Source organism: Sceloporus undulatus, chromosome 2, assembly GCF_019175285.1.
Source record: "Sceloporus undulatus isolate JIND9_A2432 ecotype Alabama chromosome 2, SceUnd_v1.1, whole genome shotgun sequence".
In the NCBI taxonomy this organism is placed as follows: domain Eukaryota; kingdom Metazoa; phylum Chordata; class Lepidosauria; order Squamata; family Phrynosomatidae; genus Sceloporus; species Sceloporus undulatus.
This window is the reverse complement of record NC_056523.1, coordinates 72,463,096-72,485,913: the sequence shown is the minus strand read 5'-3', so window position 1 is coordinate 72,485,913 and position 22,818 is coordinate 72,463,096. Positions and strand designations below refer to the sequence as shown.

Genomic DNA, 22,818 nt, shown 5'->3' with positions numbered 1-22,818 from the left:
CAGGGCATCTAAAGCGGTCTCAAACTGGATTATTTCTGCAGTGTGTTCTGGACCCTGGTCTCCCAGAGTCCTAGTCCATCACTCAAACTGCTACACCACACACAAAAAAGGATGAATGCACCTCTCTTGGCCATTTGTCCTGTCTACCTCCCTTCAGCTGCAGTCACCACTGTGATTTCTAAAAGGTTTCTGTTGATTCTTCAGCACCATATTGTCTAACCTGAGAGCAGAGAGTCTGGAGCTTTTCCTGACAGAGTTCTCCCAACAGGAGTTTTGACCCCATCTGTCCCAAGTTAGATCAGCTACGTGTTGATCTGCACGCTATGCCTTTTACATAACAGGTACTAATTTAGCAGGTTCAGCTTTCCTCACTCCTGCAGGATAAAACTACACCCATGTAGTTTCTGCCTTGGATGTACATATTAACCTGTATCAGAAAATATGTATATATAACATGTGTCAGAAAAAAGTAGCAACCCTCCTGCCAACTTGTAAGTTAGTTTTCCAATCTTTTGGTGTTCCCAACACACATCCACTTTTGTTAAACTGAACTTCTGATAGGTCTCACCAATCCCACCCACAGTTGTACCAGTTCCTTGTTTCCAGCACCAGTTGAATTACCCAGGAAGCTGCTTCTGCAAACTTTGTGATCATAATTGTAAGTGTGGTGGAGTGGAAAGAAAGACCTGATCAGGATCTTTTTGCTTTGGGGTAATTGTGATTTTTTTTTCTAGTGCTGAACTGCGTAGAATCAGATGGATGTGTTCAAGCTATTATTACTACTATTATAGCTAATGCTGTCCAGGGAAGTTTTCAAATTATGAATCAATTATTTGTACCACACGGTAACAAGATGACAATTTCCTCTCACTGCTGCAGCCCCAGTGAAGTGAGAATTAAGCAGGAATTAAGTGTGGCTCATGTAAGTTAGTACCTGTAACAACAAAATTCAATTTTGAAATGTATATAAGGAGGAGCAGTGTTTCCCCCATCTCTCTCTGCCCTCACTTCTTGTCTAACCTTTCTTATTTTACAGAGGGCTCTAGCATCCTGTATCCAGAAACACTAAAATGCTGCCAGAGAAAGACCCTCGGAAGCTAGGGGAGAAGGATCCCAAAGAAGACCCTTCAGTCGCTCTCTTCCGGGAATATCTGAGAATCAAGACGGTCCAGCCTGAACCTGATTATGGTATGGAAGAAGGCTTTTTCTTCTTTGATTTCAGAAAGGGAAAGTTATGTTGCAGCCTACTCAATAGGTACTTCTACACACAACCAGATTACATCCAGATGGTGTTGCTTACTTTCGTAGCCAGCAGTAGTGCTCCCAGAGTGAACAAAACAAACTGGTGTTTTAGAATGATCATTGGAATTGCATGTCTTTCACCTGGTTCTGGCTGCAATTTACTGAATGTATCTTGTCATCTGCAGTCCACCTTCACTGTAAACCCCCCCCCTCCCCATTCATTTGGAATATATGTTCTATTTTCATGAATCAATACTGTTCTGTGCCTTTGTATGAATTATCTTGAATATAGTTTTGAAGTATCTGTGGAGCACCACTGCGCACTGCATATATTTTAATTTTTTTACTGTCTAGTTATTTGCAGCATGTTTTTTGTGATATCTTACTTTGTCTCTCCACACTTGAAACCACTTGCAAAGTACTGTGGGGACAAGGGAATCCCTTTTCTCTCCCCTTATATCGCATAATTGATAATTAAAAAAACAACTTTTTGTTCTTGGTGGTCTGTACAAAGATATTTTCTTGCTTTTAACAAGAAGATTAAATAGCACTGAGGACTACAATGGTGAGAGGCAGTGTGATGTAGTGGTTTGAGCATAGGACCAGGACTCTGAAGATTAGAGTTCGATTCTCTGCTTGGCTGTGGAAACTTGCTGGATGATCTTTGGTGAGTCATGTCCTCTCAGCCCTAGAAACCCCCATGATCGGTTCCCCTTAGGAAATGACTTGAAGGCACACCACAACAACTACAGTGGTGCTCTTGTTTGGTTGATACATTTGTACCCCAGTCTTTGCAAAGGGAAAGAACAATGTAGGGAATGAATTGTCCTAGGTAGATACCATTTCCAATGTAGTTATTTAGATTATGATTTTTGAGGTAGAAGAACACCTTTTAGATAAATACATTTTAAAAAAATAGTGCTTACATTCTAAAAAGAAGGACACACAAAGTAAAAGTGATAGAGAAGGAAGAAGAAAACAAACTCAGGTACACTTAAGGTTCTTATAGTCTGTAGAATAGAAACAGCGTAGGAGGAAGGACTGTTCTTTCATCTCAACATTGGCTGACCATATGTACTGTTTCAAACAGGACAGTACATTTTTCCAAACCATTCTATTGTTTTAATATAAATGTCAGTTTTGTCCAGTTTTGAAGATAAATGCCCTGTTATGTTGCAAAAATGGTTTGAAGATCCCTGTTTGAAATTGTAGTTGTAAAAAAATTGTATCATGCAGTGTGAGAAGGTGTATGATAAGGTGGTGAAGGACCAAAATTTGTTGCTTTTGTCAGAGAAATATTCATTGTATGACTGTGGTGTAATCCAGTCCCTCTGTACGTCTATCTATTTTTTGTATGAATTCTGTCACTGAAGAATAATAATTAGCTCAACAGGTTCATGTAATAACACTTTTTTGTCTTCCTTTTTCACGAGTATGGAATATCACATAACCCCAACCTTTATTTGCCATCCCAAATGTCCTGGTTTTGTCTCAAGAAAATATTGTCAGCCTACAACTGAGAAAGTGGTCCTGCTTGAATCCCCACAGTTCTATTTCAGTGATTATATAAAACAAAAATACTTTTCTACATACTGCTAATATATTCTGTCTGCCATTTTCTTGGTTTTCAGTCCTTTAAGCTGCAAGACAACCCATTGCCAAAATCACCCAGTGAAATTAATAGTTGAGTGTGGACTCAAATCCAGGTTTTTCATATCCAAACGCATCACTAGAACAGAAAATAAAGAAGGGTTGTTGCTTAGATATCATTAGCATGTCATTTCAGAGCAGAAGTCTCTAAGGCTTTGTTCACACTGTTGAGGGTAGTGTGGATTGGCTATATTACTTCAAACTGTAGATATTGAATGGTGTATTTTCATTTATGGTTTATTTTTAAGCGGGCCAAGTGCCTCCCTGAAGCTTCATGAGGGTTTGGAAAGCTGTTTCTGTAGCCCTTGACCTTTCTAGAATCCCTGGACTGCCCCTTTTCTGTAGAAAAGGGGTGGATTTTATCTCCTAGAAGGCTCCATGGTGGCCTGGAGGAATGCATCCCCCCTCCCACTGTTTAGCATTTTAAAAAATGATTTAAAAAAAACAACTGAACTTCCTTTTCCCTCCTTATTTTTTGGCAATTCATGCAGTCTCTGGAGAATCCCTGGATGGAAAATTGACTCCTGTTCCTGAGAGAATTGTCCACCCTTGCTTGACAGGGAGGAAAAATATATTCCTCTTTACATAGCAGACTAATTCCTTAACATCCTGTAAAGAGCTCTTGTAGCACCTTGGAGGCTAACTGAAAGAAAGAAGTTGGCAGCATGAACTTTCGTATACTTCAGTCTACTTCCTCAGATGTGGAGGAAGCAAAGCATCTGAGGAAATAGACTGATTTCTATGAAAGCTCATGCTACCAACCTCTTTCTTTCAGTTATTCTCAGAGATGCTACAAGATCTCTTTACATACTGATTTTACAGATTAAATGACTATATCTTTGAATTCTTTTACATGTTTTCCATACATAGGGAGTTTTTATATGATGAAAAAAATCAGATTAAGCTCGTGACTGGTCTCTGAAATGATTCATCCTAAATACAGATTTAGTACCTCACAGAAAGCTGCTCTTCACTCTACTGGTAAAATGTTTAGACACTTGATACCTAAACCTCCTTGCTATTTTGAAGCACTAGAGTAGTTGGTAGGAAGCATTTTCAAAATTTGGAAAATAGAGAATCCAGCACTGAGTAGGTACAGTGCAGATAAACAGTAAAGCCACAATTAAACATAATTAAGCATGCTCAAGGATACAGTCCTGTACTTCCTTGCCTGAACCCTGTGGGACTTGCTTATCAGTAGACTGTACTGTATAAGGTAGCACCTGTTAAGACACTTAAAATTAATGTGGTGAAGCATGCTTTGACTATGACTTGAGTCCACAGTTCAGCGATCCAAGGGCTTAGCTGCACGTAGTGGAAATTTTGCCTGGCCCCATTTTAAACAGCAGATCTCCTCTATGCTATGTATAACAAACTGCTTCTTAACTGTCTCTCCATTTTGAATGTACTTTGCTGGAAGTATATGTTGCTGTCAGAGAAATGTGTATCAAAAGTCCCATTGAACTTTCAGAGCCAGTTGCATGTTTCTTTATACAGTCATCCCTCCATATTTGCGGCTTTGATATTTGCGGATTTGATTATTCATGGATTTCATTAATATGTTCTCTCTAGGACTGTCTAGGTCCTCCAGTGCAACTCTGTGGTCAACTTTAACTAAAAGTTGCACTGAAAGATCATTTGTAGCTACTCCAGTGCCATTCTACGGTCAGTGTATGTTGCACATTGACCACAGAGTTGCATTGGAGGACCTAGAGATTCCTAGAGAGGTGTCCTCTCAGGTAAAAACAGTGTTTTTGTTATTTGCGGTTTTTCCATATCCACGGGGGTCTTGTTCCCCTAACCCTAGCGAATATGGAGGGACAACTGTATTGCTGAATTGTTTCATTGTTGTTTTTTTAATGCCAAGGCGAATACGGCTCTGTACTTTAAAGATAGAAATGGCCCTCATTATGCAAGGGAGCATAAGAAACCTGCTATGGGCCCAACTGACACCCTGGATAACTGAGCTTAATGTTGGGAGCTGAAATCTTCGCACCAAAAGCAGTCCAATTTTTGAAATTCATCATAGATTATGCAACTGGGTTTAGGACTTTTGGGAAGGAGCACTTATTAGAGAATGGTAAAAAATTCATTTGGTTTACTACGTGTAAGAGCACTTTGTAACCTATAATTCTATTAGCAGGTGTCAGGAAAAATCCATTGAGAGAGAGTGCTCCTATTCTCATTTGACAAATTGAAAATGTTCTCCAAGGCACAATGGACCTCTGTCCCCAGTTTAAATACAGTGGGAAGAAGTAATGAGGCAGTGTGCGAGGTTAAGAACTAACAATTTCCTTAATGCCCCTTGCAGGTTCATAGCTGTCATAGGACTTGGACCCTTGTTTCCTCTAACCATTTCTGACATTCTTTCTACTAAACCAGAATGAAATGTTTGTCAGTGTACAAATTATTCCCCCAAAGCTCCTGTTTGGGACAAATATGTATGTATGTGTGAAGAAAGCTTTTGTTTCTTGCCTAACACATTCTCTTCCTCCAGGATTCCTGCCATGTTCTCTTACCCACACAATAATCTTCCACCAGCCTTTTACCTTCCTAATATGACACACTCACACTATTCCTTCTCCATATGTGTTTGGGTGTGTACCAGTTATGTCTTTGAGAACATTACTGTAGATAGAGATCTGAAACCTTTCCCCCTCACTATGACAGGTGCTAGAGCAGAGAAATCCCTAAATGTCTCTCTTTGAGTTACTAGCTTTGGCAACCCATCTTTGACAATCCTGAGACATTTTCTCCCAAAAGTTGTTGCCAGTTCATATGCTGTCAGATCAAAAACGTTTCTGTAATGGTAACAGTTTTCTACTGTTGCTGGCTGAAGAGTTCTGGGAGTTGTAGTCCAAAAAGCAACTTTTTTATCCATAGCTTTCATCCATAGCTATCCAAAGTATGAAACAGGCGAGGTTTTTATGTCCAGGAAATTGTTTGATGCCCTTTGGACTTCAGTGCTAAATGAAGTTCACATTCCAGAGCTCACTTCAGACAAGTAATGCCCCTCTGTTATCTTTATTAACAAGTCACAAAGTATGGGGATTTAAGGCTTGTTTTCATGGCAACAGAAATAAATCTGTATTCATCAAGCACTCAACCGAGTTAAGCTGGAACAGTTTTCTCCACTTTTGTTTATAGTATACATTGGCTTTGGTCTACTTTGCTCAGACAGGCATTGAGTTGAAGTCAGGTGGTCCCTCATGCTCAGTAGACTCAAGAGTAACTTGGCATGTTTCTTCCTGGGTCAATGAAGCCAGTGGGACAGCTCTGTAAATTAAGTAAATTAAAGACTGCTTAAAAAGCCTTCCGGTGTGCAACCCCAATATGCTTGTGCAGATCACTATGCCACTATGTGTAGGAATTCTGGAATACAAGAAGTGGTGCTCTTCTAGTGCACACTGAAATCCAAATGCTGAGCACAATAATGGATGGACATAACTGGGTTTCTGGGTTTCAGGAAATCGCACTCGGGCATCCCACATTAATTGTGGGTGATTGTAGATGGTCTTAAGAGACAACATAGTATTGTCAAGTCATTTTGAAACAAACTTGTTGACATTATAGCTGCATATGAATTGATTGTTTTAGTGAACCTTTGCTGGATTAGTGCACTTTATTAAGACCATCTTATTTCACATTCATCTCAAACATCCATAATACTATAACATCCAAAATCCACACAACAGTGATACCTTTATTGGACCAACCAAAGTGCACAAAAATGCATGTTGCAAGCTTTTGGAACTCCACTGGCTTTTTCTTCTTTAAAAAAAAGCTCCACTGGCTTCTTTATCAGGCAGATGTGTTAAAGTAATTGTTGTTGTTGTGTTCCTTCAAGTCATTTCTGACTTATGATGACCCTAAGACGAACCTATCATGGGCTTTTCTTCAGAGGTTTCTGTAGAGGGCATTTGCCTTTGCCATCCTCTGAGGCTGAGAGAGTGTGACTTGCCCAAGGTCACCCATGGGTTTCATGGCTGAGCTGAGATTCAAACCCTGGTCTCCAGAGTCATAGTCCAACACTCAGTCCACTACACCATGCTGAAATCATTGTTATTGTTAACTGCCTTCATGTTGCTCTCGACCCATGGCAACCCTGCTGATGAGACATCTCCAAGATCCCCTGTCCTCCACTGCTCTGCCCAACTCCTGCAAACTCATACTCATGATCTCTTTAATAGAGTCCATCCATCCGACTAAAGCGCTACTGGCGGAAACATCAGTGCATATCCGATAAGACACTCCATGAGAACATGTTACGTTCTTATGGAGTGGCAGTCGATGCAGCAAGGAATTCTTTCTGTGCTGCTCGGATTGCATCGGCAGAATCTCGTCCAGCAGAGCTGTTCAGGGTAGTCAGGGAATTAACTCAAACTCTCGACACTCTGAACCCTTTATTAGAGTCAACTACTGCCTGCTGTGATGCTTTTAACAACTTTTTTGCTGATAAAATCTCTCGGATAAGGGCTGATCTCGACGCCAGTTTTATAGCAGAACCACGACAAGAGGTGTCCAGTGCCTCTGGTAACAAGGTTATAATGGATCACTTTGAGTTTTTAAATACCGAGGATGTGGACAAGCTTCTTGGCTGTGTAAGAAGGACGACCTGCCCTCTCAACCCTTGCCCATCCTGGCTGGGAGGGGATGTAATAACAATTTCACTACTTCGTATAATTAATTCATCCCTACAGGAGGGTTCATTTTCATCAGCCTTAAAACAGGCCATAGTGAAACCTATTTAGAAGAAACCCTCTCTTGACCTCCTACAAATGAGTAACTACAGACCGGTCTCTTTATTACTTTTTTTGGGCAAGGTGATTGAGAGTATTGACAGGGGAAGTGTGGCCTTGTTGGTGCTCTTGGACATCTCAGTGGCTTTCGATACCATCAACCATGGTATCCTTCTGGAACGCCTGAGAGAGTTAGGCATCGGCAGCACTGCGCTCCAGTGGCTTCAGTCCTACCTCTCGGGAAGATTCCAGATGGTGAGGCTGGGGGACTGTTGCTCTCGTAAAAGAGAGCTAACATCTGGTCTCCCTCAGGGCGTCATCCTGTCCCCCATGCTGTTTAACATTTACATGAAGCCGCTGGGAGAGATCATCCGAAGACATGGAGCTTGGTGTTATCAGTACGCTGATGACATCCAGATCTATCTCTCCATGTCTCCAACTGATATAGAGACTAAGTATGGCACCTCTTCTCTAGACTCCTGCCTCGAGTCAGTAATGGGCTGGATGAGGGAAAACAAACTCAAGTTGAATCCAGAGAAAACAGAGGTACTTGTGATAGGTACCCCAAATCCAGACAGAGGAATTTGTCATCCGGTCCTGGAGGGGGTCACACTTCCCCTAAAGGACAAAGTTCGCAGTTTGGGAGTACTCCTGGATTCATCCTTACAGTTATCATCCCAAGTGGATGTGATGGCCAGGAGCGCTTGGTACCAGCTTTGGCTGATACGCCAACTGCGTCCCTATCTGGACTGAAAGGACCTTGAAACAGTAGTACACGCACTGGTAACCTCTCGCTTGGATTTCTGTAATGCACTCTACATGGGGCTACCTTTGTACCAGGTTTGGAAGCTTCAATTAGTTCAAAATGCTGCAGCCAGATTAGTCACTGGGACCCCAAGAGCAGATCATATAACCCCAGTATTAAAAGCTCTTCACTGGCTGCCAATTAGCTTCTGGGCTCAATACAAAGTGTTGGTTATCACCTATAAAGCCCTACATGGCTTGGGCCTGAGTTACTTGAGGGAGCGCCTCTCCCTACATAATCCACCCCACACACTCAGAACAACAGGCAAATATCTATTGGAATATCCTAGGGTGAGTCTGCAACTCACCAATGAGCATTTACATCTACTGCTCCTGCATGTTGGAATGGACTCCCTGAGGAGATTCATCTCAGTTCTTCCTTGGAAGCTTTTAAGAAAGCGTTGAAGACTCACCTATTCCACTTGGCATATCCTCCTGATCCTTCATAGAGATAATTATCCTCCTACCCCACCATTCTCCAATGTTATAAGTATCTGTGATGTTAATTTGTAATTATGAGATTGTAAAATGTGAGATTGTGAGCTTTCAATTTGTTTTTATAGGATGTTTTTATACAGGGTTTTTAGTGGAATTTTTTTTATTGTATAGTATGCTGTAATACAATGTGTTGTACATCTGTATTTGCTTGTGAACCGCTTTGATCTCCTAGGAAAAGCGGTATAAAAATAAAGATTTATTATTATTATTATTATTATTATCATCATCATCATCATCATCATCATCATCATCATCATCTAGCATGCAGCCTCCCTCTCATTCTACTGCCTTCTACCTTTCCTAACATGGTTTTTTCCAGTGATTCATGTCTTCTCATGATGTGCCCAAATTACACCAACCTAAGTTTTGTCATCTTGGCTTCTAGGGAGATTTCTGGCTTGATCTGCTCCAGGATCCGTTTGTTTGCCTTTTTGGATGTCCATGGGATCCTCAGCATTCTTAATACAAGTTAGGGAGTTTTAGGAATTTTGCAACCTGGCACTCTTCAGATATGTTGAACTACAACTCCCCAAAACCCTTAGTCAGCTACATGATTCTGGCTGACTCTTGACTCTTCATAGTCTCACACATCTGAAGAACACAAGGTTGGGAAAGGCTTTTATAATACATTCAGGAGTTCCCCTCTCCCACTTGTGACATTCCAAGCCTCTTCAGCCTGCAATATGTCTCTAGGTGGGAGGAAAGGAAAGAGATACTTATTTAGTATATGATTTTCATTCAATTTGTAAAGGAAGTAGGAAAGGCCAGATGAGAGATTGTTCATGAAAAGGGTCCTGGTGAGGAAAGTTGTGACCTAGATTCATGGCGAGGGCAACATCTGATGAAACAGTGAAGTTCTTATTGGACTGCCAGTGTTGCATCCTTCTGAGATTTCTCAGCAAGGCAGGATTGTGTTTTGTGAATTGTTCCCTGTGTCCCAAGGAGAGAAGGGCTATGTGAAGGTTGAGCCAAAAAGCTCCAGGAAGGAGTTAGAGGAATAAAGAATAAATGTTTCATTCCCCTTTTGTTTTCTAAAGGAGCCCTGCTGGGAGAATTCTTCAAAGGGAACATAAAGTCTGTTTTATGCTTGTTCGGTCAAGTAAACAACTGAGAAACACCCCAGAGTGGGAGGGGGATTGGATCCTCCTTTTTTGTTTTGCACTATTGGTATAGGAAGCCTGTGTTAAAAGGCCTGAAGCAGAAAGAGCCCCTCAAAGGAAGGACATGTTTACAGAAGGTTTAACTCTGTCAGGACACACTCATTATTGCATATATGACCCTATGGTCCTTGAAGAAATTGCCCGTATGGTTTTCTTTGTCAGGAAAATACTGTCCTGCAGAAGGGCTTGACACAAATTCCAGGTCTCATTAGAAAGATCTCATTGTGTCTTGGCTGGGGTTATCTAAGCCTTCGGTGGGTTGGGTGAGAGGAAGTATATACAGCATTTACAGTATTTATCAACAGTGACAAGACTTGAAAACCTTTCAAGAATGAATGATAAATATATCAAGTTCAATTGACATATTTCCATGCAGTGTCTTTATTTCTCAAATAATATTCAAGAAGTATAGCAGGAAAAATACAAGACCCTCTAATTATTTTCCTTTGTTTTTTTTTGTGTTCATCTACAAACCACTATGAAGAGAGAGAGATTTCTCCACTGAAGTCTCCATAGCTCTGAACTTAGTGTCTGGGTGCAAGAGAAATTCAGATTCCTGCACTTTTAATACTTGTGTAGAATGGGAAATTTCAGCAGTGTGATATTTATTTATTTGTTTGTCTATTTAAATATTTATACCCCACCCTATAGCAAAAAGATCTTAGGATGGCTTGCCAATAACATTAAAACAAGTTAAACAGTGTTAAAACAATGTAAATAATTCAACTAAATTCAACTAAACAGCATAATGAGTGAACAAAAGATTTTAAAATGTTTAAAAACTATATACAACAGTATTTGGGACATCATGCAAGCTTCCCCTGCTGAAATTCTCCCTCCTACAAAGGAAGAAAGCGGTGCATCTTTGCATCCGCTCTACTTGAAAGAGGAGAATCTGTCACTGGTGACTGGGTATGTGGAGCCCTTGCTGTAAGCAGCAGCTCAAATAGCATTCATAAATCCAATGATTTTATTAAATTTGTGCAGTCCATAGAGTGTTAAGGGCTCCTCTCCTGTTTTAATGTCATGTCTCGGAGGGAAGGAACTGGGCAAGGAAGATAAGAATGACAGCAATCCCCTTGACATTGTGCTAGATGATCCTGGAAATCTCTCTCTGGTTAAGTTTTTTTAAAAGATCTTTTTTATTGAATATTATATATACAGTATAAACATATAGCACTGTTTCTGAAATATTACAACAATAGAACAAGATAAAATAAAACTAGTTATTGAAACACTATATACAGTACCTTACAACATTCTTTTTTTTCTTATCTTAAACTTTAGATATGTTTTAATAAAACTCTATACAGTCATAACTTGGTATCCACTGGGATCCATTCTGGACACCCCCCCCCCATGCAGGACCTCAAGTCCCATTCTCCCTAATGGTGGTGCAACATACACACAGCCGTTAACGCAGCCGCATACTCACACCACCATTGGGAACAACAGGGGCTTGCCATTTGCAGATGCTTAAATCCATGGATGGCAAGCCCACAGATAAGGAGGCTCTACTGTACAACTAGTTTACTTTCATATTGTTTTTAATGACTATTATAAATATAAGCTCACAGAAACTTCATTATCTTCTGGCCTTGTTATCAAGGTTAATCCTTCTATATTCTATCTATCTGCTCACGTTTTTAATAATAATAATAATAATAATAATAATAATAATTTGTTTTATTTATATACTGCTATTCCAAAGATCATAGCGGTGAACAGCAAGTAAGCTAATTAGCAAGTAAGCTAATTTGCCCCCAACAGTCTGGGTACTCATTTTAGCGACCTCGGAAGGATGCAAGCCTGAGTCAAGCTTTGGCCCTTTTGCTGGTCTTGAACTTGCAACCTTGTGGTTTTGAGTGAATGGCTGCAGTATAGGCATTTAACCACTGCGCCACCAGGGATCTCATCGATCATTTTGTTCTGTTATTAAAACAATGGAAGCTACCACAGTTCCAATTTACCCTCAAGTACAAATTATACTGTCCCATTGAATTATTTAAATGTATTATTTTACAATATTGCAATGTATATATAGGTATTTGTATTATACTATGTTATTCAGATCTGCCCATTTCCTTATTAGCAGCTCCCAATAGGTTTCCAGTTTCCCCCCCCCAAAGATTTATTGTTAATTAATTGAGAGAGTTTGTCTAAATCTGTCATGTCTAAATTCAAAGATACAGCCATGTTAGTCTGTAGAATCAGTATGTAGAGAGATCTTGTAGCACCTTTGAGACTAACTGAAAGAAAGAAGTTGGCAGCATGAGCTTTTGTAGACTTCAGTACAGTGGGGCCTCTGCATACACGGCCTTTCAAGCCGCTGGGCGCACGCGGGGCAGAAGGGGCGGCGCGTCCCATTCAGTTGAATGGGCGCGCGTGCCCATTGCGCTCCACGCACCTCCACGCTGCCGTGCAAGAGCCCCATTGTTTAAAATGGGGCTCGAGCATAGGCGGAAATCGCCATACGCGGCGGGATCCGGAACGGTGAGGTTCCACTGTATTTATCATGTGTGCTAATTTTATACTCTCTGGCTAAGTTTTAACACTTTTGCTTTAGGCAAGTTGCTGTGTGTTTTTCCAGCGAGGTGTGCCTTCAAGTTGTCTCTGACTTATGGTGACCTTAAGGCGACCCTATCAAGGGTCTTTTGGGGTTTTTTTTTGGGCAAGATGTTTTCAGAGGAGGTTTGCCATTGCTTTCCCCTGTTACTTGCCCAAGGTCACCCTTTCATGGTTGAGCAGGAATCGAACCCTCATTTCCAGAGTCATAGTCCAGTAATCAAACCACGTGACTAAGTCATGCTTGCTCTTCTTTTCTAATAGTGACTCCTAATATTGAGAATGCTTAACAGAAAATAGATAACACTATGCTTAATGTAAAACACCAGGGCCAAGCCAGTGAGTTTAGATGCATATTGAAGATATATCATCAAATCTTCAGAAAGCAGTGTCTGCAAGCAAGATGTTTATCTCAAAATAATTTATTTCCAACCCTTGCCCAGCATTTCACCCCCATTTGTCCTTTACTACTGGGTTAACATATGGCTGCTAATATTACACAGGGCACAAAGTAGATAGATTTGGTAAAGGTTATGCTAATATTATTGACTGAAAGGTGGCTGAAATTTAGAGAAGACACTGCCATGATACATGAGGCCTTTATGGTGGTTTCTTTCAGAAACAGCTGTAAAATTCCTGGAGAGAATAGCTTCTGAACTTGACCTACCTTGTCAAAAAGTGGAGGTAAGTAATGAAAAATAATCAGTGCTACCTATTGAGTGTTTTTTTTACCTGGTTCATGTTTCCTATAGTGAACGGTTTCATCAACCAAATTTTCACACAAGTCTGCATGGTTTAAACTTGTTTTAAACTATTTTAACCAGTGCTAATCAAATATCTTTTAATTTAACTTGTTTAATATGTTTTAGCTCCTTAAAAATATTTTTATTGTTTGGGCCTTTGCATTTTTATGGTTTTAAATTAAGTTAATTTTATTGTATGGCACCCTGAGATCTTCAGCTAGACCAGTGGTCCCCAAACTTTTTCAGGCTACCGCCCCCTTTCTTCTTAGGTGACAACCCTAGCACCCCCATGCCTATTTTTTTGGTATTAGGTCCACTGTTCTACTGGTGGGGGAGAGAAGAGAGAAAGTATCCTAAGCAAGTATACCTAGCTGCTAGATAGTGGGATATACATATTTCAATTAAATAAATAACATCCGATGTAGTAAAGAAAGTTCTGATGATGTTCCTGTTTGAATTGGCTGTTTATCAATTATAACAAACCTCCTACAGTCTGTAATCCCTTGCAGAGCTGGCTGTCGCATTAATCTGGTATTACAGGTTCTATGTCTGTTCTTGAATTGATCCAACCTGACCTTTCCAGCTTTATGTGCTGTATTTAGACTGATAACAGTAACAAATGAATGCCATACAAAGTAAATGTGGTTTATTTAACAGACGGAATAAGGATCAAATTAAGGAGGAAAAGTCTCTTCCTTCTCTGCCTATCTCAATTCCTCTATAAACACAAAATGTCCACAAATTTGACTGAACCTAAATTGCTGATCCAAGGCTTCTTAAGAATTGGATCTTGCTTCTAGTTCAGGGCTAGGGAACATGTAGTTATCCAGATGTTAATGTACTAATCTTTCCATCATGCCTCAGCAGTGGTCCTACTGTGATGAAATGTCAACTAGAGTTTGAGAACATCCAGAGGGCCAAAGTTTCTCCAGCCTTGCTTGATTTCTGTATTTGATCATAATACCCAAAACCATTTTTGCAAAGAGTATGCCAAAGACCAGCTTGCTTGATTTCCCTAGGAACTGTGTAGCTATTATGGACTCAATCTGACCACTGGAATCTCTCTGGGTTCGACAGCACCACATTTTGTTATGTTGTTAGATATCTAACTTGGAGGAGGAGTGCAGGTGTGAAACCATGGAAGCTGTATAGAAATGCTAGATTTGGCAGCAACAGAAAGGCTTCATGGTTGCTTGGCTTCTAAGGTTCACATTTATTTAGCATGCACTGCTCTGAATCCCATCCATTTATTTATTTCAAGATAAATATGCTTTCTTTGCCTGTGCAAATAAATCTGTGGAATGAGTAAATCCATAGAAAACTATTTTTTCTACCAACTTATCTACATGTGGCAAAGTTGATGCAATTCCTTATTAGTTCAGTAAGGACAGAGGACATATAGGTCATGAACATTAAGTACATCAAGTGCTAGTAGCTCACACAGTGCCATCAGGAACCTTCTGTTCCTAGTTGGCCTGTGCAGACTTCTGGAACAATAATTTTTTTTAAAAGGTGCTAGAGCAGTTGTTCTGTAGATGGTGCCCTCTGTAACTTCCATCAGAATGGCTGGGGCTCATCAGTCATAGGAATTGTAGTCCAAAACATGTAGCCCACCACATCAAGAGACTGTGCAAGGGTTATGCCAGAAAAACTCACTTGTAAAAGCCATCATGGCTGAGCTTCTCTGTAAACATATGGGACAACTTAAAGATCAGTTTCCCAGTTACATAGGGACCTTTTACAAGCCCCAAAGATAGGAAGAGTAATCCCCATGTGACTATTTTGTGTTGCAGGTCTGCCCTGGTCGAGTGATCACCATCCTCACCTGGAAAGGCACAGATCCTCAGCTTGGCTCCATCTTGCTGAATTCACATACAGATGTTGTGCCAGTGTTTGAGGTTTGGAGGGAACCTGTTGGGGATTCTGATTCTTAACCTTACTCCTGCCTCTTAAGAATTGGATCTTGGGAAAGGGTATTGGTGGTACTAATGGGTAACAACTTGAAAACATTTTTCCAATAAGAGAACTGGGTGGAGTATGGTTTTCCATATCTTGCCCTTCTAATTCTACAATCTCTTTCAAATTGACAGCATTCCGAGGTGCGGGTTTTAATAATCATGTGAACATGATGCATTGTCATACACACACCATTCATACCTGTGTACTATTGACTGGTTAGTAGGACATGTGATAAACATCTCATTCAGTATGCCCTGACTCAGTATAAGGTAGCACTGGAGCTGGATTGAATCTGCATGCCCTGTAGGTGTCTGAAGTGGCATCACTTGGCGATCGCTGCCTTTGCTGCCTGGGGTGGCAGTGGGAACATACTTCTGTTCAATTGCAATTTGTCACTGAGATAGCACTTGAAGGTGTGCAATATTTTCAGGTTATCAAATTAGATAGATTATATTGATTTCCTACTATTAAATACTTACTTTCAAAACATATAGGCTTTTCTTTTGCTACATTGTCCAGGATGTACCTCACTTTGGACAGGTAGTCCCAAAAGTAGGTTGTCCAGGCTCTTGGATGCACCATATGCAAGGACTTATCATCCTGAATGCCCATTTTTTTAGGTGTTTGTTCTTTGGTGCTTTCTTTCTTACAGGAATATTGGCATCATGATCCTTTTTCAGCCTTCAAGGACACTGAGGGAAATATCTATGCACGTGGGGCCCAAGATATGAAATGTGTCTCCATCCAGTAAGTTTGCCTAGCTCCCATTTCTCTTCTGTGCTGTGCAGTTCAGTATGTGTTTGTCAGTTGAGAAGGCTGCTTTACTAGTTTTGCTTGAAGAATGATGGAGAAGACATGGCTGAGGGCTAAACTACACACTCCATTAAATGCATAACATGCTACTGGGCCTTATTTGCTTTCTTTCCCCAAAGTATGAAGACATGATCCAGCCTGAGATGACCACAAGCAAGTGGGGGTGGGGTTTTTAATCTCCTCTATTCCTTCCCCTGTTAGTTTTTCTCTTTTAAACTGGCTCTCTCCTCTTGCGCTCTCTTAAAACTAGTTGAGGGTATGTGTTTTTTCTATTTTCCAACCTCTGTATGTATTTAAGAAGAGGGGAAAAGTTGCAAAGGATGAGGTTTAATCATCCCTTACATATGTGTAGTGTTCCTGATCTGGAGTGGGTTTGAACACACACTAACATAGAAATGAGACAGAAACTGAAACTCAGTTGCACAGTATATATTTAACAGAGTGTGTAGTTTGGCCCAGGCCAGGGTTCATACAAAATGCTCCTTTAATCGCATCTGCATAAGTCTGTAGGAGGTTGTTGAAGTTGATAGGCTAATGCACATCAGTCACTGTGGATGTGCTCTTGTGCCTTACATGAAGTCACTGTCAGTTCCATGCCCAGGCTATAACAGGCAGACATCTGATTCACCTACTTACTGGTCAAGTCATGTGTGATTGAATCCTACATGCAGGAGAGAGCATATACAACCTTTCTGGCTGGTTTGTGCATATATTTTGACACTTTCCATCAAGTATGCCACCTTTTGTACTCTTCCTTTCTTGCATAATTCTAGATCCAAACATCTCACTCCACTCTCCAAACACACACAGACAGACACACACACACGCCAGGTTCTGCTACTAAACAAGGTCCCCATCCTTTTAGGTATATAGAGGCTATCCGGAGACTGAAAGCTGAAGGAAGACGCTTTCCACGAACAATTCATATGAGCTTTGTCCCAGGTGAGTTACGTTAATGGGTCTGCAGGTTAGTTGCTTGTGTGTCCAAGTGACAGGAGCAAGAGAGAGGAAAGTCCAGTCCTTTTGTAAGGGGCTGGAGTGCAAGCTAAGCACTCTAAGGAATCTGGCAAAGCACATACATCTGCTCAGTGTGGATCGGCTGCAGTATATTTTCTCTGCATTGCTCTGATTGACAGCAGAGGGTTTTCCCTTGCTAAGAATATACATTGTTGTCCCCAAAGGGCTCACAGCGGAACAAATTAAACGAGGCAAGCGAAGGGGCATAAGCGTGGCAGTGCAAGTAAATGAAAATTTTGTATCAAGAAAAAATGCTTATGATTTAAATGGCCCAGGCTTTTTGTATTTACCAATATTTCTTGTGACCAATCTTTTTTATTTCTTTCTCCAGTTGTCTCATCCTCTTTGTCCATGTTTTAAAATCACAATTCTTTTTCCTCTTTTGGACTCTTTTTTTAAAAAAAAAATATGGGGGTGGGGGATTCCAAACAACGGTTCACTAACTGTAGGAGGGGAAAGGGCTGGGGTTCCAAATCAAAAGGCAGCAGCACTAGAAGCAGATGACCCTTTCACTCCCCCTTCAGGTTCTAAGCTACATCAGAAAAAAACATCAAACCCCAGTCAGTTTAACACCTGCCATATAAATTCTTAGCCTAAAGTTAGCCTAAAAAAGGTACCACAAAGCCCTTGCAGGCCCCTTTTGTGGCTCTTTATTCAGGAGATGATATTGAATAAAATGGTAGCTATGTGGGATCAAATTTTAGTACCAAGATACAGCAGTGCTTTTGTCTCTCAAGCTCTGGCCAGAAATAAATACTGTATGTTCTTGACTATAAGTCAACCTCATGTATAAGTTGAGAGCAAGTTTTGTAGGCAAAATTATGGATTTTGATATGACCTGTGGATAAGACAAGGGTAAAACCTAGAAGCATGTAACAAAGGATATAAAGGACCATGCAAAGGAAAATTATGCTAAAGAACTTAGAAAATTCTGGCAAGTATAGCCATTTGTGCTCACCCTAAAAGCTTGATGGATGAAAAGGGAACTATAGTAAATCATGACTGTGCAGTGTATCAGGGAGGTGACCAGGCATGGGCAGGGTTAAGAAAATGCATACATGTCAAAAAGGCTGAAAAGACAAAGCACTCACAATTGTAGCTTTTAATTTTAATGTGATAATTTTGCCTGATTTTTATCCAGAAAATCTGACAAACATACATATGTTTTATTCGGATCCTTCAAAACCCAATTCCTCTTGGTGCTTCTTTGAGGGAAAACACCAAAGAGCTGCCAGCACCATCATTTTCCTGCTGAAGCATTGAAAAAGACCAGAAGCAGCGCCATGGCCAAAAGAGTAAAGGGGGTGGGTGGATGCTTCTTTTAGGTGCTCCTAGGATGGATTAAGCTCTTGCCTTTAGTCACTCTACTCAGAAAAGGAGGTGTTTTCTTTTTTGACAAGAATTAAAGTACAGTACCTACACTGACCTGTGGATAAGTCGACTCAAGTTTTTTTGGGTCAATTTTAAACTAAAATTTATAGACTTCATTTGTTAGCTGCCCTCGAGTTGATTTTGACCCATGGTGACCCTGTGGATGAGACATCTCCAAGACTCCCTGCCCTCCACTGCTCTGCTTTATTCTTGTAAATTGATACCTGTGACCTCCTTAATAGAATCCATCTAGCATGCTTCCCTCCACCTTTCCCATCTTACTGTGTTTTCTAATGAATCGCATCTTTTCATGATGTGTCTGAAGTATGACAACCTCTGTTTTGTCATCTTGGCGAGATTTCTAGCTTGACCTGCTCTAGGACCCATTTATTTGTCTTTTTAACTGACCACAGTATCCTTAACACTCTTCTCCAGCACCACATCTCAAATGAATTGATTTTTTTCCCTGTCTTCTTTCTTCACTGTCCAGCTCTCACAACCATGCATGGTAATAGGGAGTAGAATGGATTGTATGATTCTAACTTTTGTGCTCAGTTGTATACTAGAGTTCTTCAGCTCTCTTGGTGCAGTACCACCTTTTGAACACAAAACGGCATGAGAGGATATGTACAGAGACAACCAAGAGGGCCAGGAATGGGATAAATGTGACATGACATGAGAGATCTGTGCTCAACAATCCTAATGCCATTTTCCTTTATTAAAAGTAGAGGTGCCAACTCCCAATCTAGATCAGGGCCACTAGATTCCAAGGAGAAGAATTAACCCATTCCCCTCTGTTTCTGTGGTGTTAGCTACAGCAGGTATAAAAGACATGTACAGAAGACACACTTACTAGCACCATCCTGGTAGTTCATAGCAGCTTTGGAAAGGATTGAAATCAGGGAAGCAGTGCAGAGCCTTTTTGGCTAGAAAAATTTACAGTCAGAGAATCCAAACATGGTCCTCCCATGGCATGTCTGGCTTGGTCTTCTGCTGCAACCCAGTTTCAGCCATAATACTGATATTGACTGACCCTATGGCCTTTTCAATATTATTCTCTTCTGACATTTCCCAACCCTTTGAGCAGACTGTCATTTTCCTGCCTGGCAGGAAAAAATAGTTTGCACATCACGGCCCTAAAAGGGCTGACTATGAATGACTCTTGGCCAAAAAGTGACTGTTTATCATCCAAGGGTTGTGTTCTGACAAGAGACATCATCACCAGGGTGGGTTGGATTGCTGTAAGCTGAAGCTGTCTTGGGTGACTGGGAGCTCTGTATTGCAGTTTGCTCTTAGCTCCTTTATGTTCTGGAAAGCATATATGTGACCTGTCTAGAGTACAAACCAAAAGAGTTGTTTCTCTCTCTTTCTCTCTCCCCCTTTTTTAAAATACAGATGAAGAGATTGGGGGCCACAAGGGGATGGAAATGTTTGTGAAGCGACCTGAGTTTGCCACACTTAACGTTGGCTTTGCCTTGGATGAAGGTGAGGAGCCATTAGCATGAGACTGAAGAAGCCATGTTTGAACTAGAGAGTATCACAAAACCAGCCTTTTCATTTTGCATGCTTTTCCTTATGTCAAAATAACCTTTAGTGACTACTTAGATTTCTTGCTCAGTATTAAGCATTACACTGTAAAGCTCCAAGAAGCGAAACTCATTTAGAGCCTTGGTGAAGTTGTTTATTTTACCATCACAAGAGTAAAGGATGTCAAGTCAACATCCCTCTAAGTACCTGCCCAAGGATTAAGATCTGCTGTGGAGGGTCCTCCTCTGTGCCCCACCAGTGCGGTCAATATTCTGTGTGAGGATGTGGGAGAGGGCCTTTTCAGCTGTGGAATGCTCTCCTCTTGGAGGCCAAATTGGTGCCACCACTGGCTTTGTTCAGACAACAAGTAAAAACATGCCTATTTATGAAAGATTTTGAGTCTCACAGATTTACTTCAAATGCTATGCACAGGGTTGTAAAACTGTTTTAGTCTACCAACTCTGATCTAACTTGTTCATAATGGCACGTTACAGACCACCCAGAACAAGTGGTCTTGCGCCGCTGCCGGTTGTAGCGCAGAGGAGCCACAGCAGCCAAACCGTGGGGCTCCTCCACACTGCAAATAAGAAGTGCCAAAATGGCGCTTCTCTTTGTGACGCAGATATGACACTGCGAGGCGCCAATGGCGCACTCGCAGCATCATATGCGTTGTGCGACGTGCGGACGCAATGCATCCGCTACGTAGAGATGGCCCCCGTGTGGAACGGGCACCGCCATTTTGTACGGACTAGGGCCGTATTAGGGTTAGGGGCATCCGGAAGGAAACCCCTTTCTAACCCTAATACGGACCCAGTCCGTACTTTATTCCCGTCTGTAATGGGCCATTGTGTTTTAATATGCTTTTGGTCTATTTAAATTTCAGTCAGCCCTTTGTGTCCACGGATTCTTTATCCGCTGATTCAACTATCCATGTCTTGAAAATACTTTTTAAAATCTGTATTCCAAAATGGAAATCTTGATTTTGCCATTTTATATAAGGGACACCATTTTACTATGCCACTGTGTTTAATGGGACTTAAGTATCCACAGATTTTGGTATCCACAAGGGTCCTAGAACTAAACGCCAGCAGATACCAAGAGCCCATTGTATTTTTATTGTTTTAAATTTTTACCCTGTTACTATTGTTTTCATCTGTGTGCTCTCCTGAGATCTTTTGACATAGGGTTGGATAGAAGAGCAGTAAGGCACCCTTATCCATGGGATTAATTTCCACGGTTTCACTTGCCAGCGATCTAGTAGTGAGTTGAAACATATGAACGCATGTCCAGGAGTCTGGGGCTTGGCAAGCACTCTGAGCCTCCACTTCCTCTACTTCTCAACCTCCTCCATGCCTTTCCCTCATGATCCTTCCCTGGCTGTGCAGAGAGGAGGGGCAAGAGGGAGCTGCTTGCAGCACCTGGCTCTCTGTTGGCTTCTTGTCAAAAGGGTCTGCAGAAAACCAGCAGTGCTTTAAAGCTAAAATTACTTGCTACTGCCATTCTCTTTTTTCTTTCCAGGCCTGGCGAACCCGACAGACACTTTCACTGTATTTTATGGCGAGAAATGCCCATGGTGTGAGTAAGATTTAGGATTCTGTCTCCCCATGCATATTTTTTTGTGTTTGTATTTCCTCCCTGTTTTTAGTTTCTTTGTGGTTACTTCTGATCTTTTAAAAAAGTCATATGTCTTAAGATCTGCACTGAAAATGCAGGTGAACGTCATGTGGAAAGAATTGTGTGCATTCCATCTGTTCCTCAGGGAAGACATGAACTCTTCTTAACAGTTGTTGGAGTTAAGCCATAGATGGGTAACCCCTTTAACCTACAGGACTTCTTAGGGAAGCCAAAACAGATAAGTAGATCAGCCTTGTGAAGTCGAAGGCTTTGATGGCCGGCATCCATAGGTTTTTTGTGGATTTTTTGGGATATGTGGCCATGTTCTAGAAGAGTTCCTTCCTGACGTTTCGCCAGCATTCGTCAGGAAGAAACTCTTCTAGAACATGGCCACATATCCCAAAAAATCCACAAAAAACTATAGATCAGCCTTCTTTTAGACTTAGACTGGAATTTTATCGTTCTTGGCCACAGCTGTTTTTCACTCTTACAGTACATCTACTGATCTATTATCACAGTTGCATCACTGGAAAGGACTTGGGATTTTAGCCCTCCTCAGTCACATCTTGTTTGAGTTGTGTTGTACCTCTTGGAATTTTCAGTTATGGCAGCTAATGAAGTATTTGGGTAGTTTACACTGAACACCTGAAATTATGTACACATACGCATTCATACTTGAATGCTTGCAAGTCCACATAAATTTGATGATTACCTGAAAACTCAGATACAGCAGTAAATGGTCACAGACATCTAAATCTGATTTCCAACATGGTGATTTCCACAGGTGGGGGTATATGTTTTCAAACTAGATAGCCACCATTTGTTGGACACGTGTCAGGAAACAGCACTGTAAAGATGAGTGGACTGTTGTACTAAGTGGGTTGTTACAACTGGGATTCACCCTCTGTTTCCATAGCCAACTGCTTTTGCACTTTTGTTTAAACTTTTTTTTTCCTTTTTTTTCTGGCTTCTTGTCTTTTACTCTTTGGAGATTAGCTCCTGCCCAATCTCTAAGGCCCAAAATCCAGAGCCAGGTACACATTAGCATGTCAAGTGTGCCAGAGGTATGTGTTATCTCTGAGCCCTTTACTGTTGTGTCCTATGAGTTTTACATTG

The 22,818-nt window shown here is 41.0% G+C and overlaps 1 protein-coding gene across 2 annotated transcripts in view; it reads left to right on the top strand.

Annotated features, from left to right (window-relative positions):
- The window catches only part of ACY1 (aminoacylase 1), a 34,561-nt gene that overhangs the window by 4,290 nt on the left and 7,453 nt on the right, over window positions 1-22,818 (top strand). The window contains exons 2-9 of one of the 2 annotated variants that reach the window (XM_042448303.1): window positions 735-922; window positions 1,037-1,188; window positions 13,278-13,342; window positions 15,195-15,299; window positions 16,013-16,107; window positions 17,039-17,115; window positions 19,957-20,046; window positions 21,607-21,663. In XM_042448303.1, the coding sequence (XP_042304237.1) occupies window positions 1,071-1,188; window positions 13,278-13,342; window positions 15,195-15,299; window positions 16,013-16,107; window positions 17,039-17,115; window positions 19,957-20,046; window positions 21,607-21,663 (607 nt within the window). In that variant the 5' untranslated portion in view covers window positions 735-922; window positions 1,037-1,070. The remainder of the gene's footprint in view (window positions 1-734; window positions 923-1,036; window positions 1,189-13,277; window positions 13,343-15,194; window positions 15,300-16,012; window positions 16,108-17,038; window positions 17,116-19,956; window positions 20,047-21,606; window positions 21,664-22,818) is intronic. The other variant, XM_042448304.1, reaches the window with a different exon arrangement.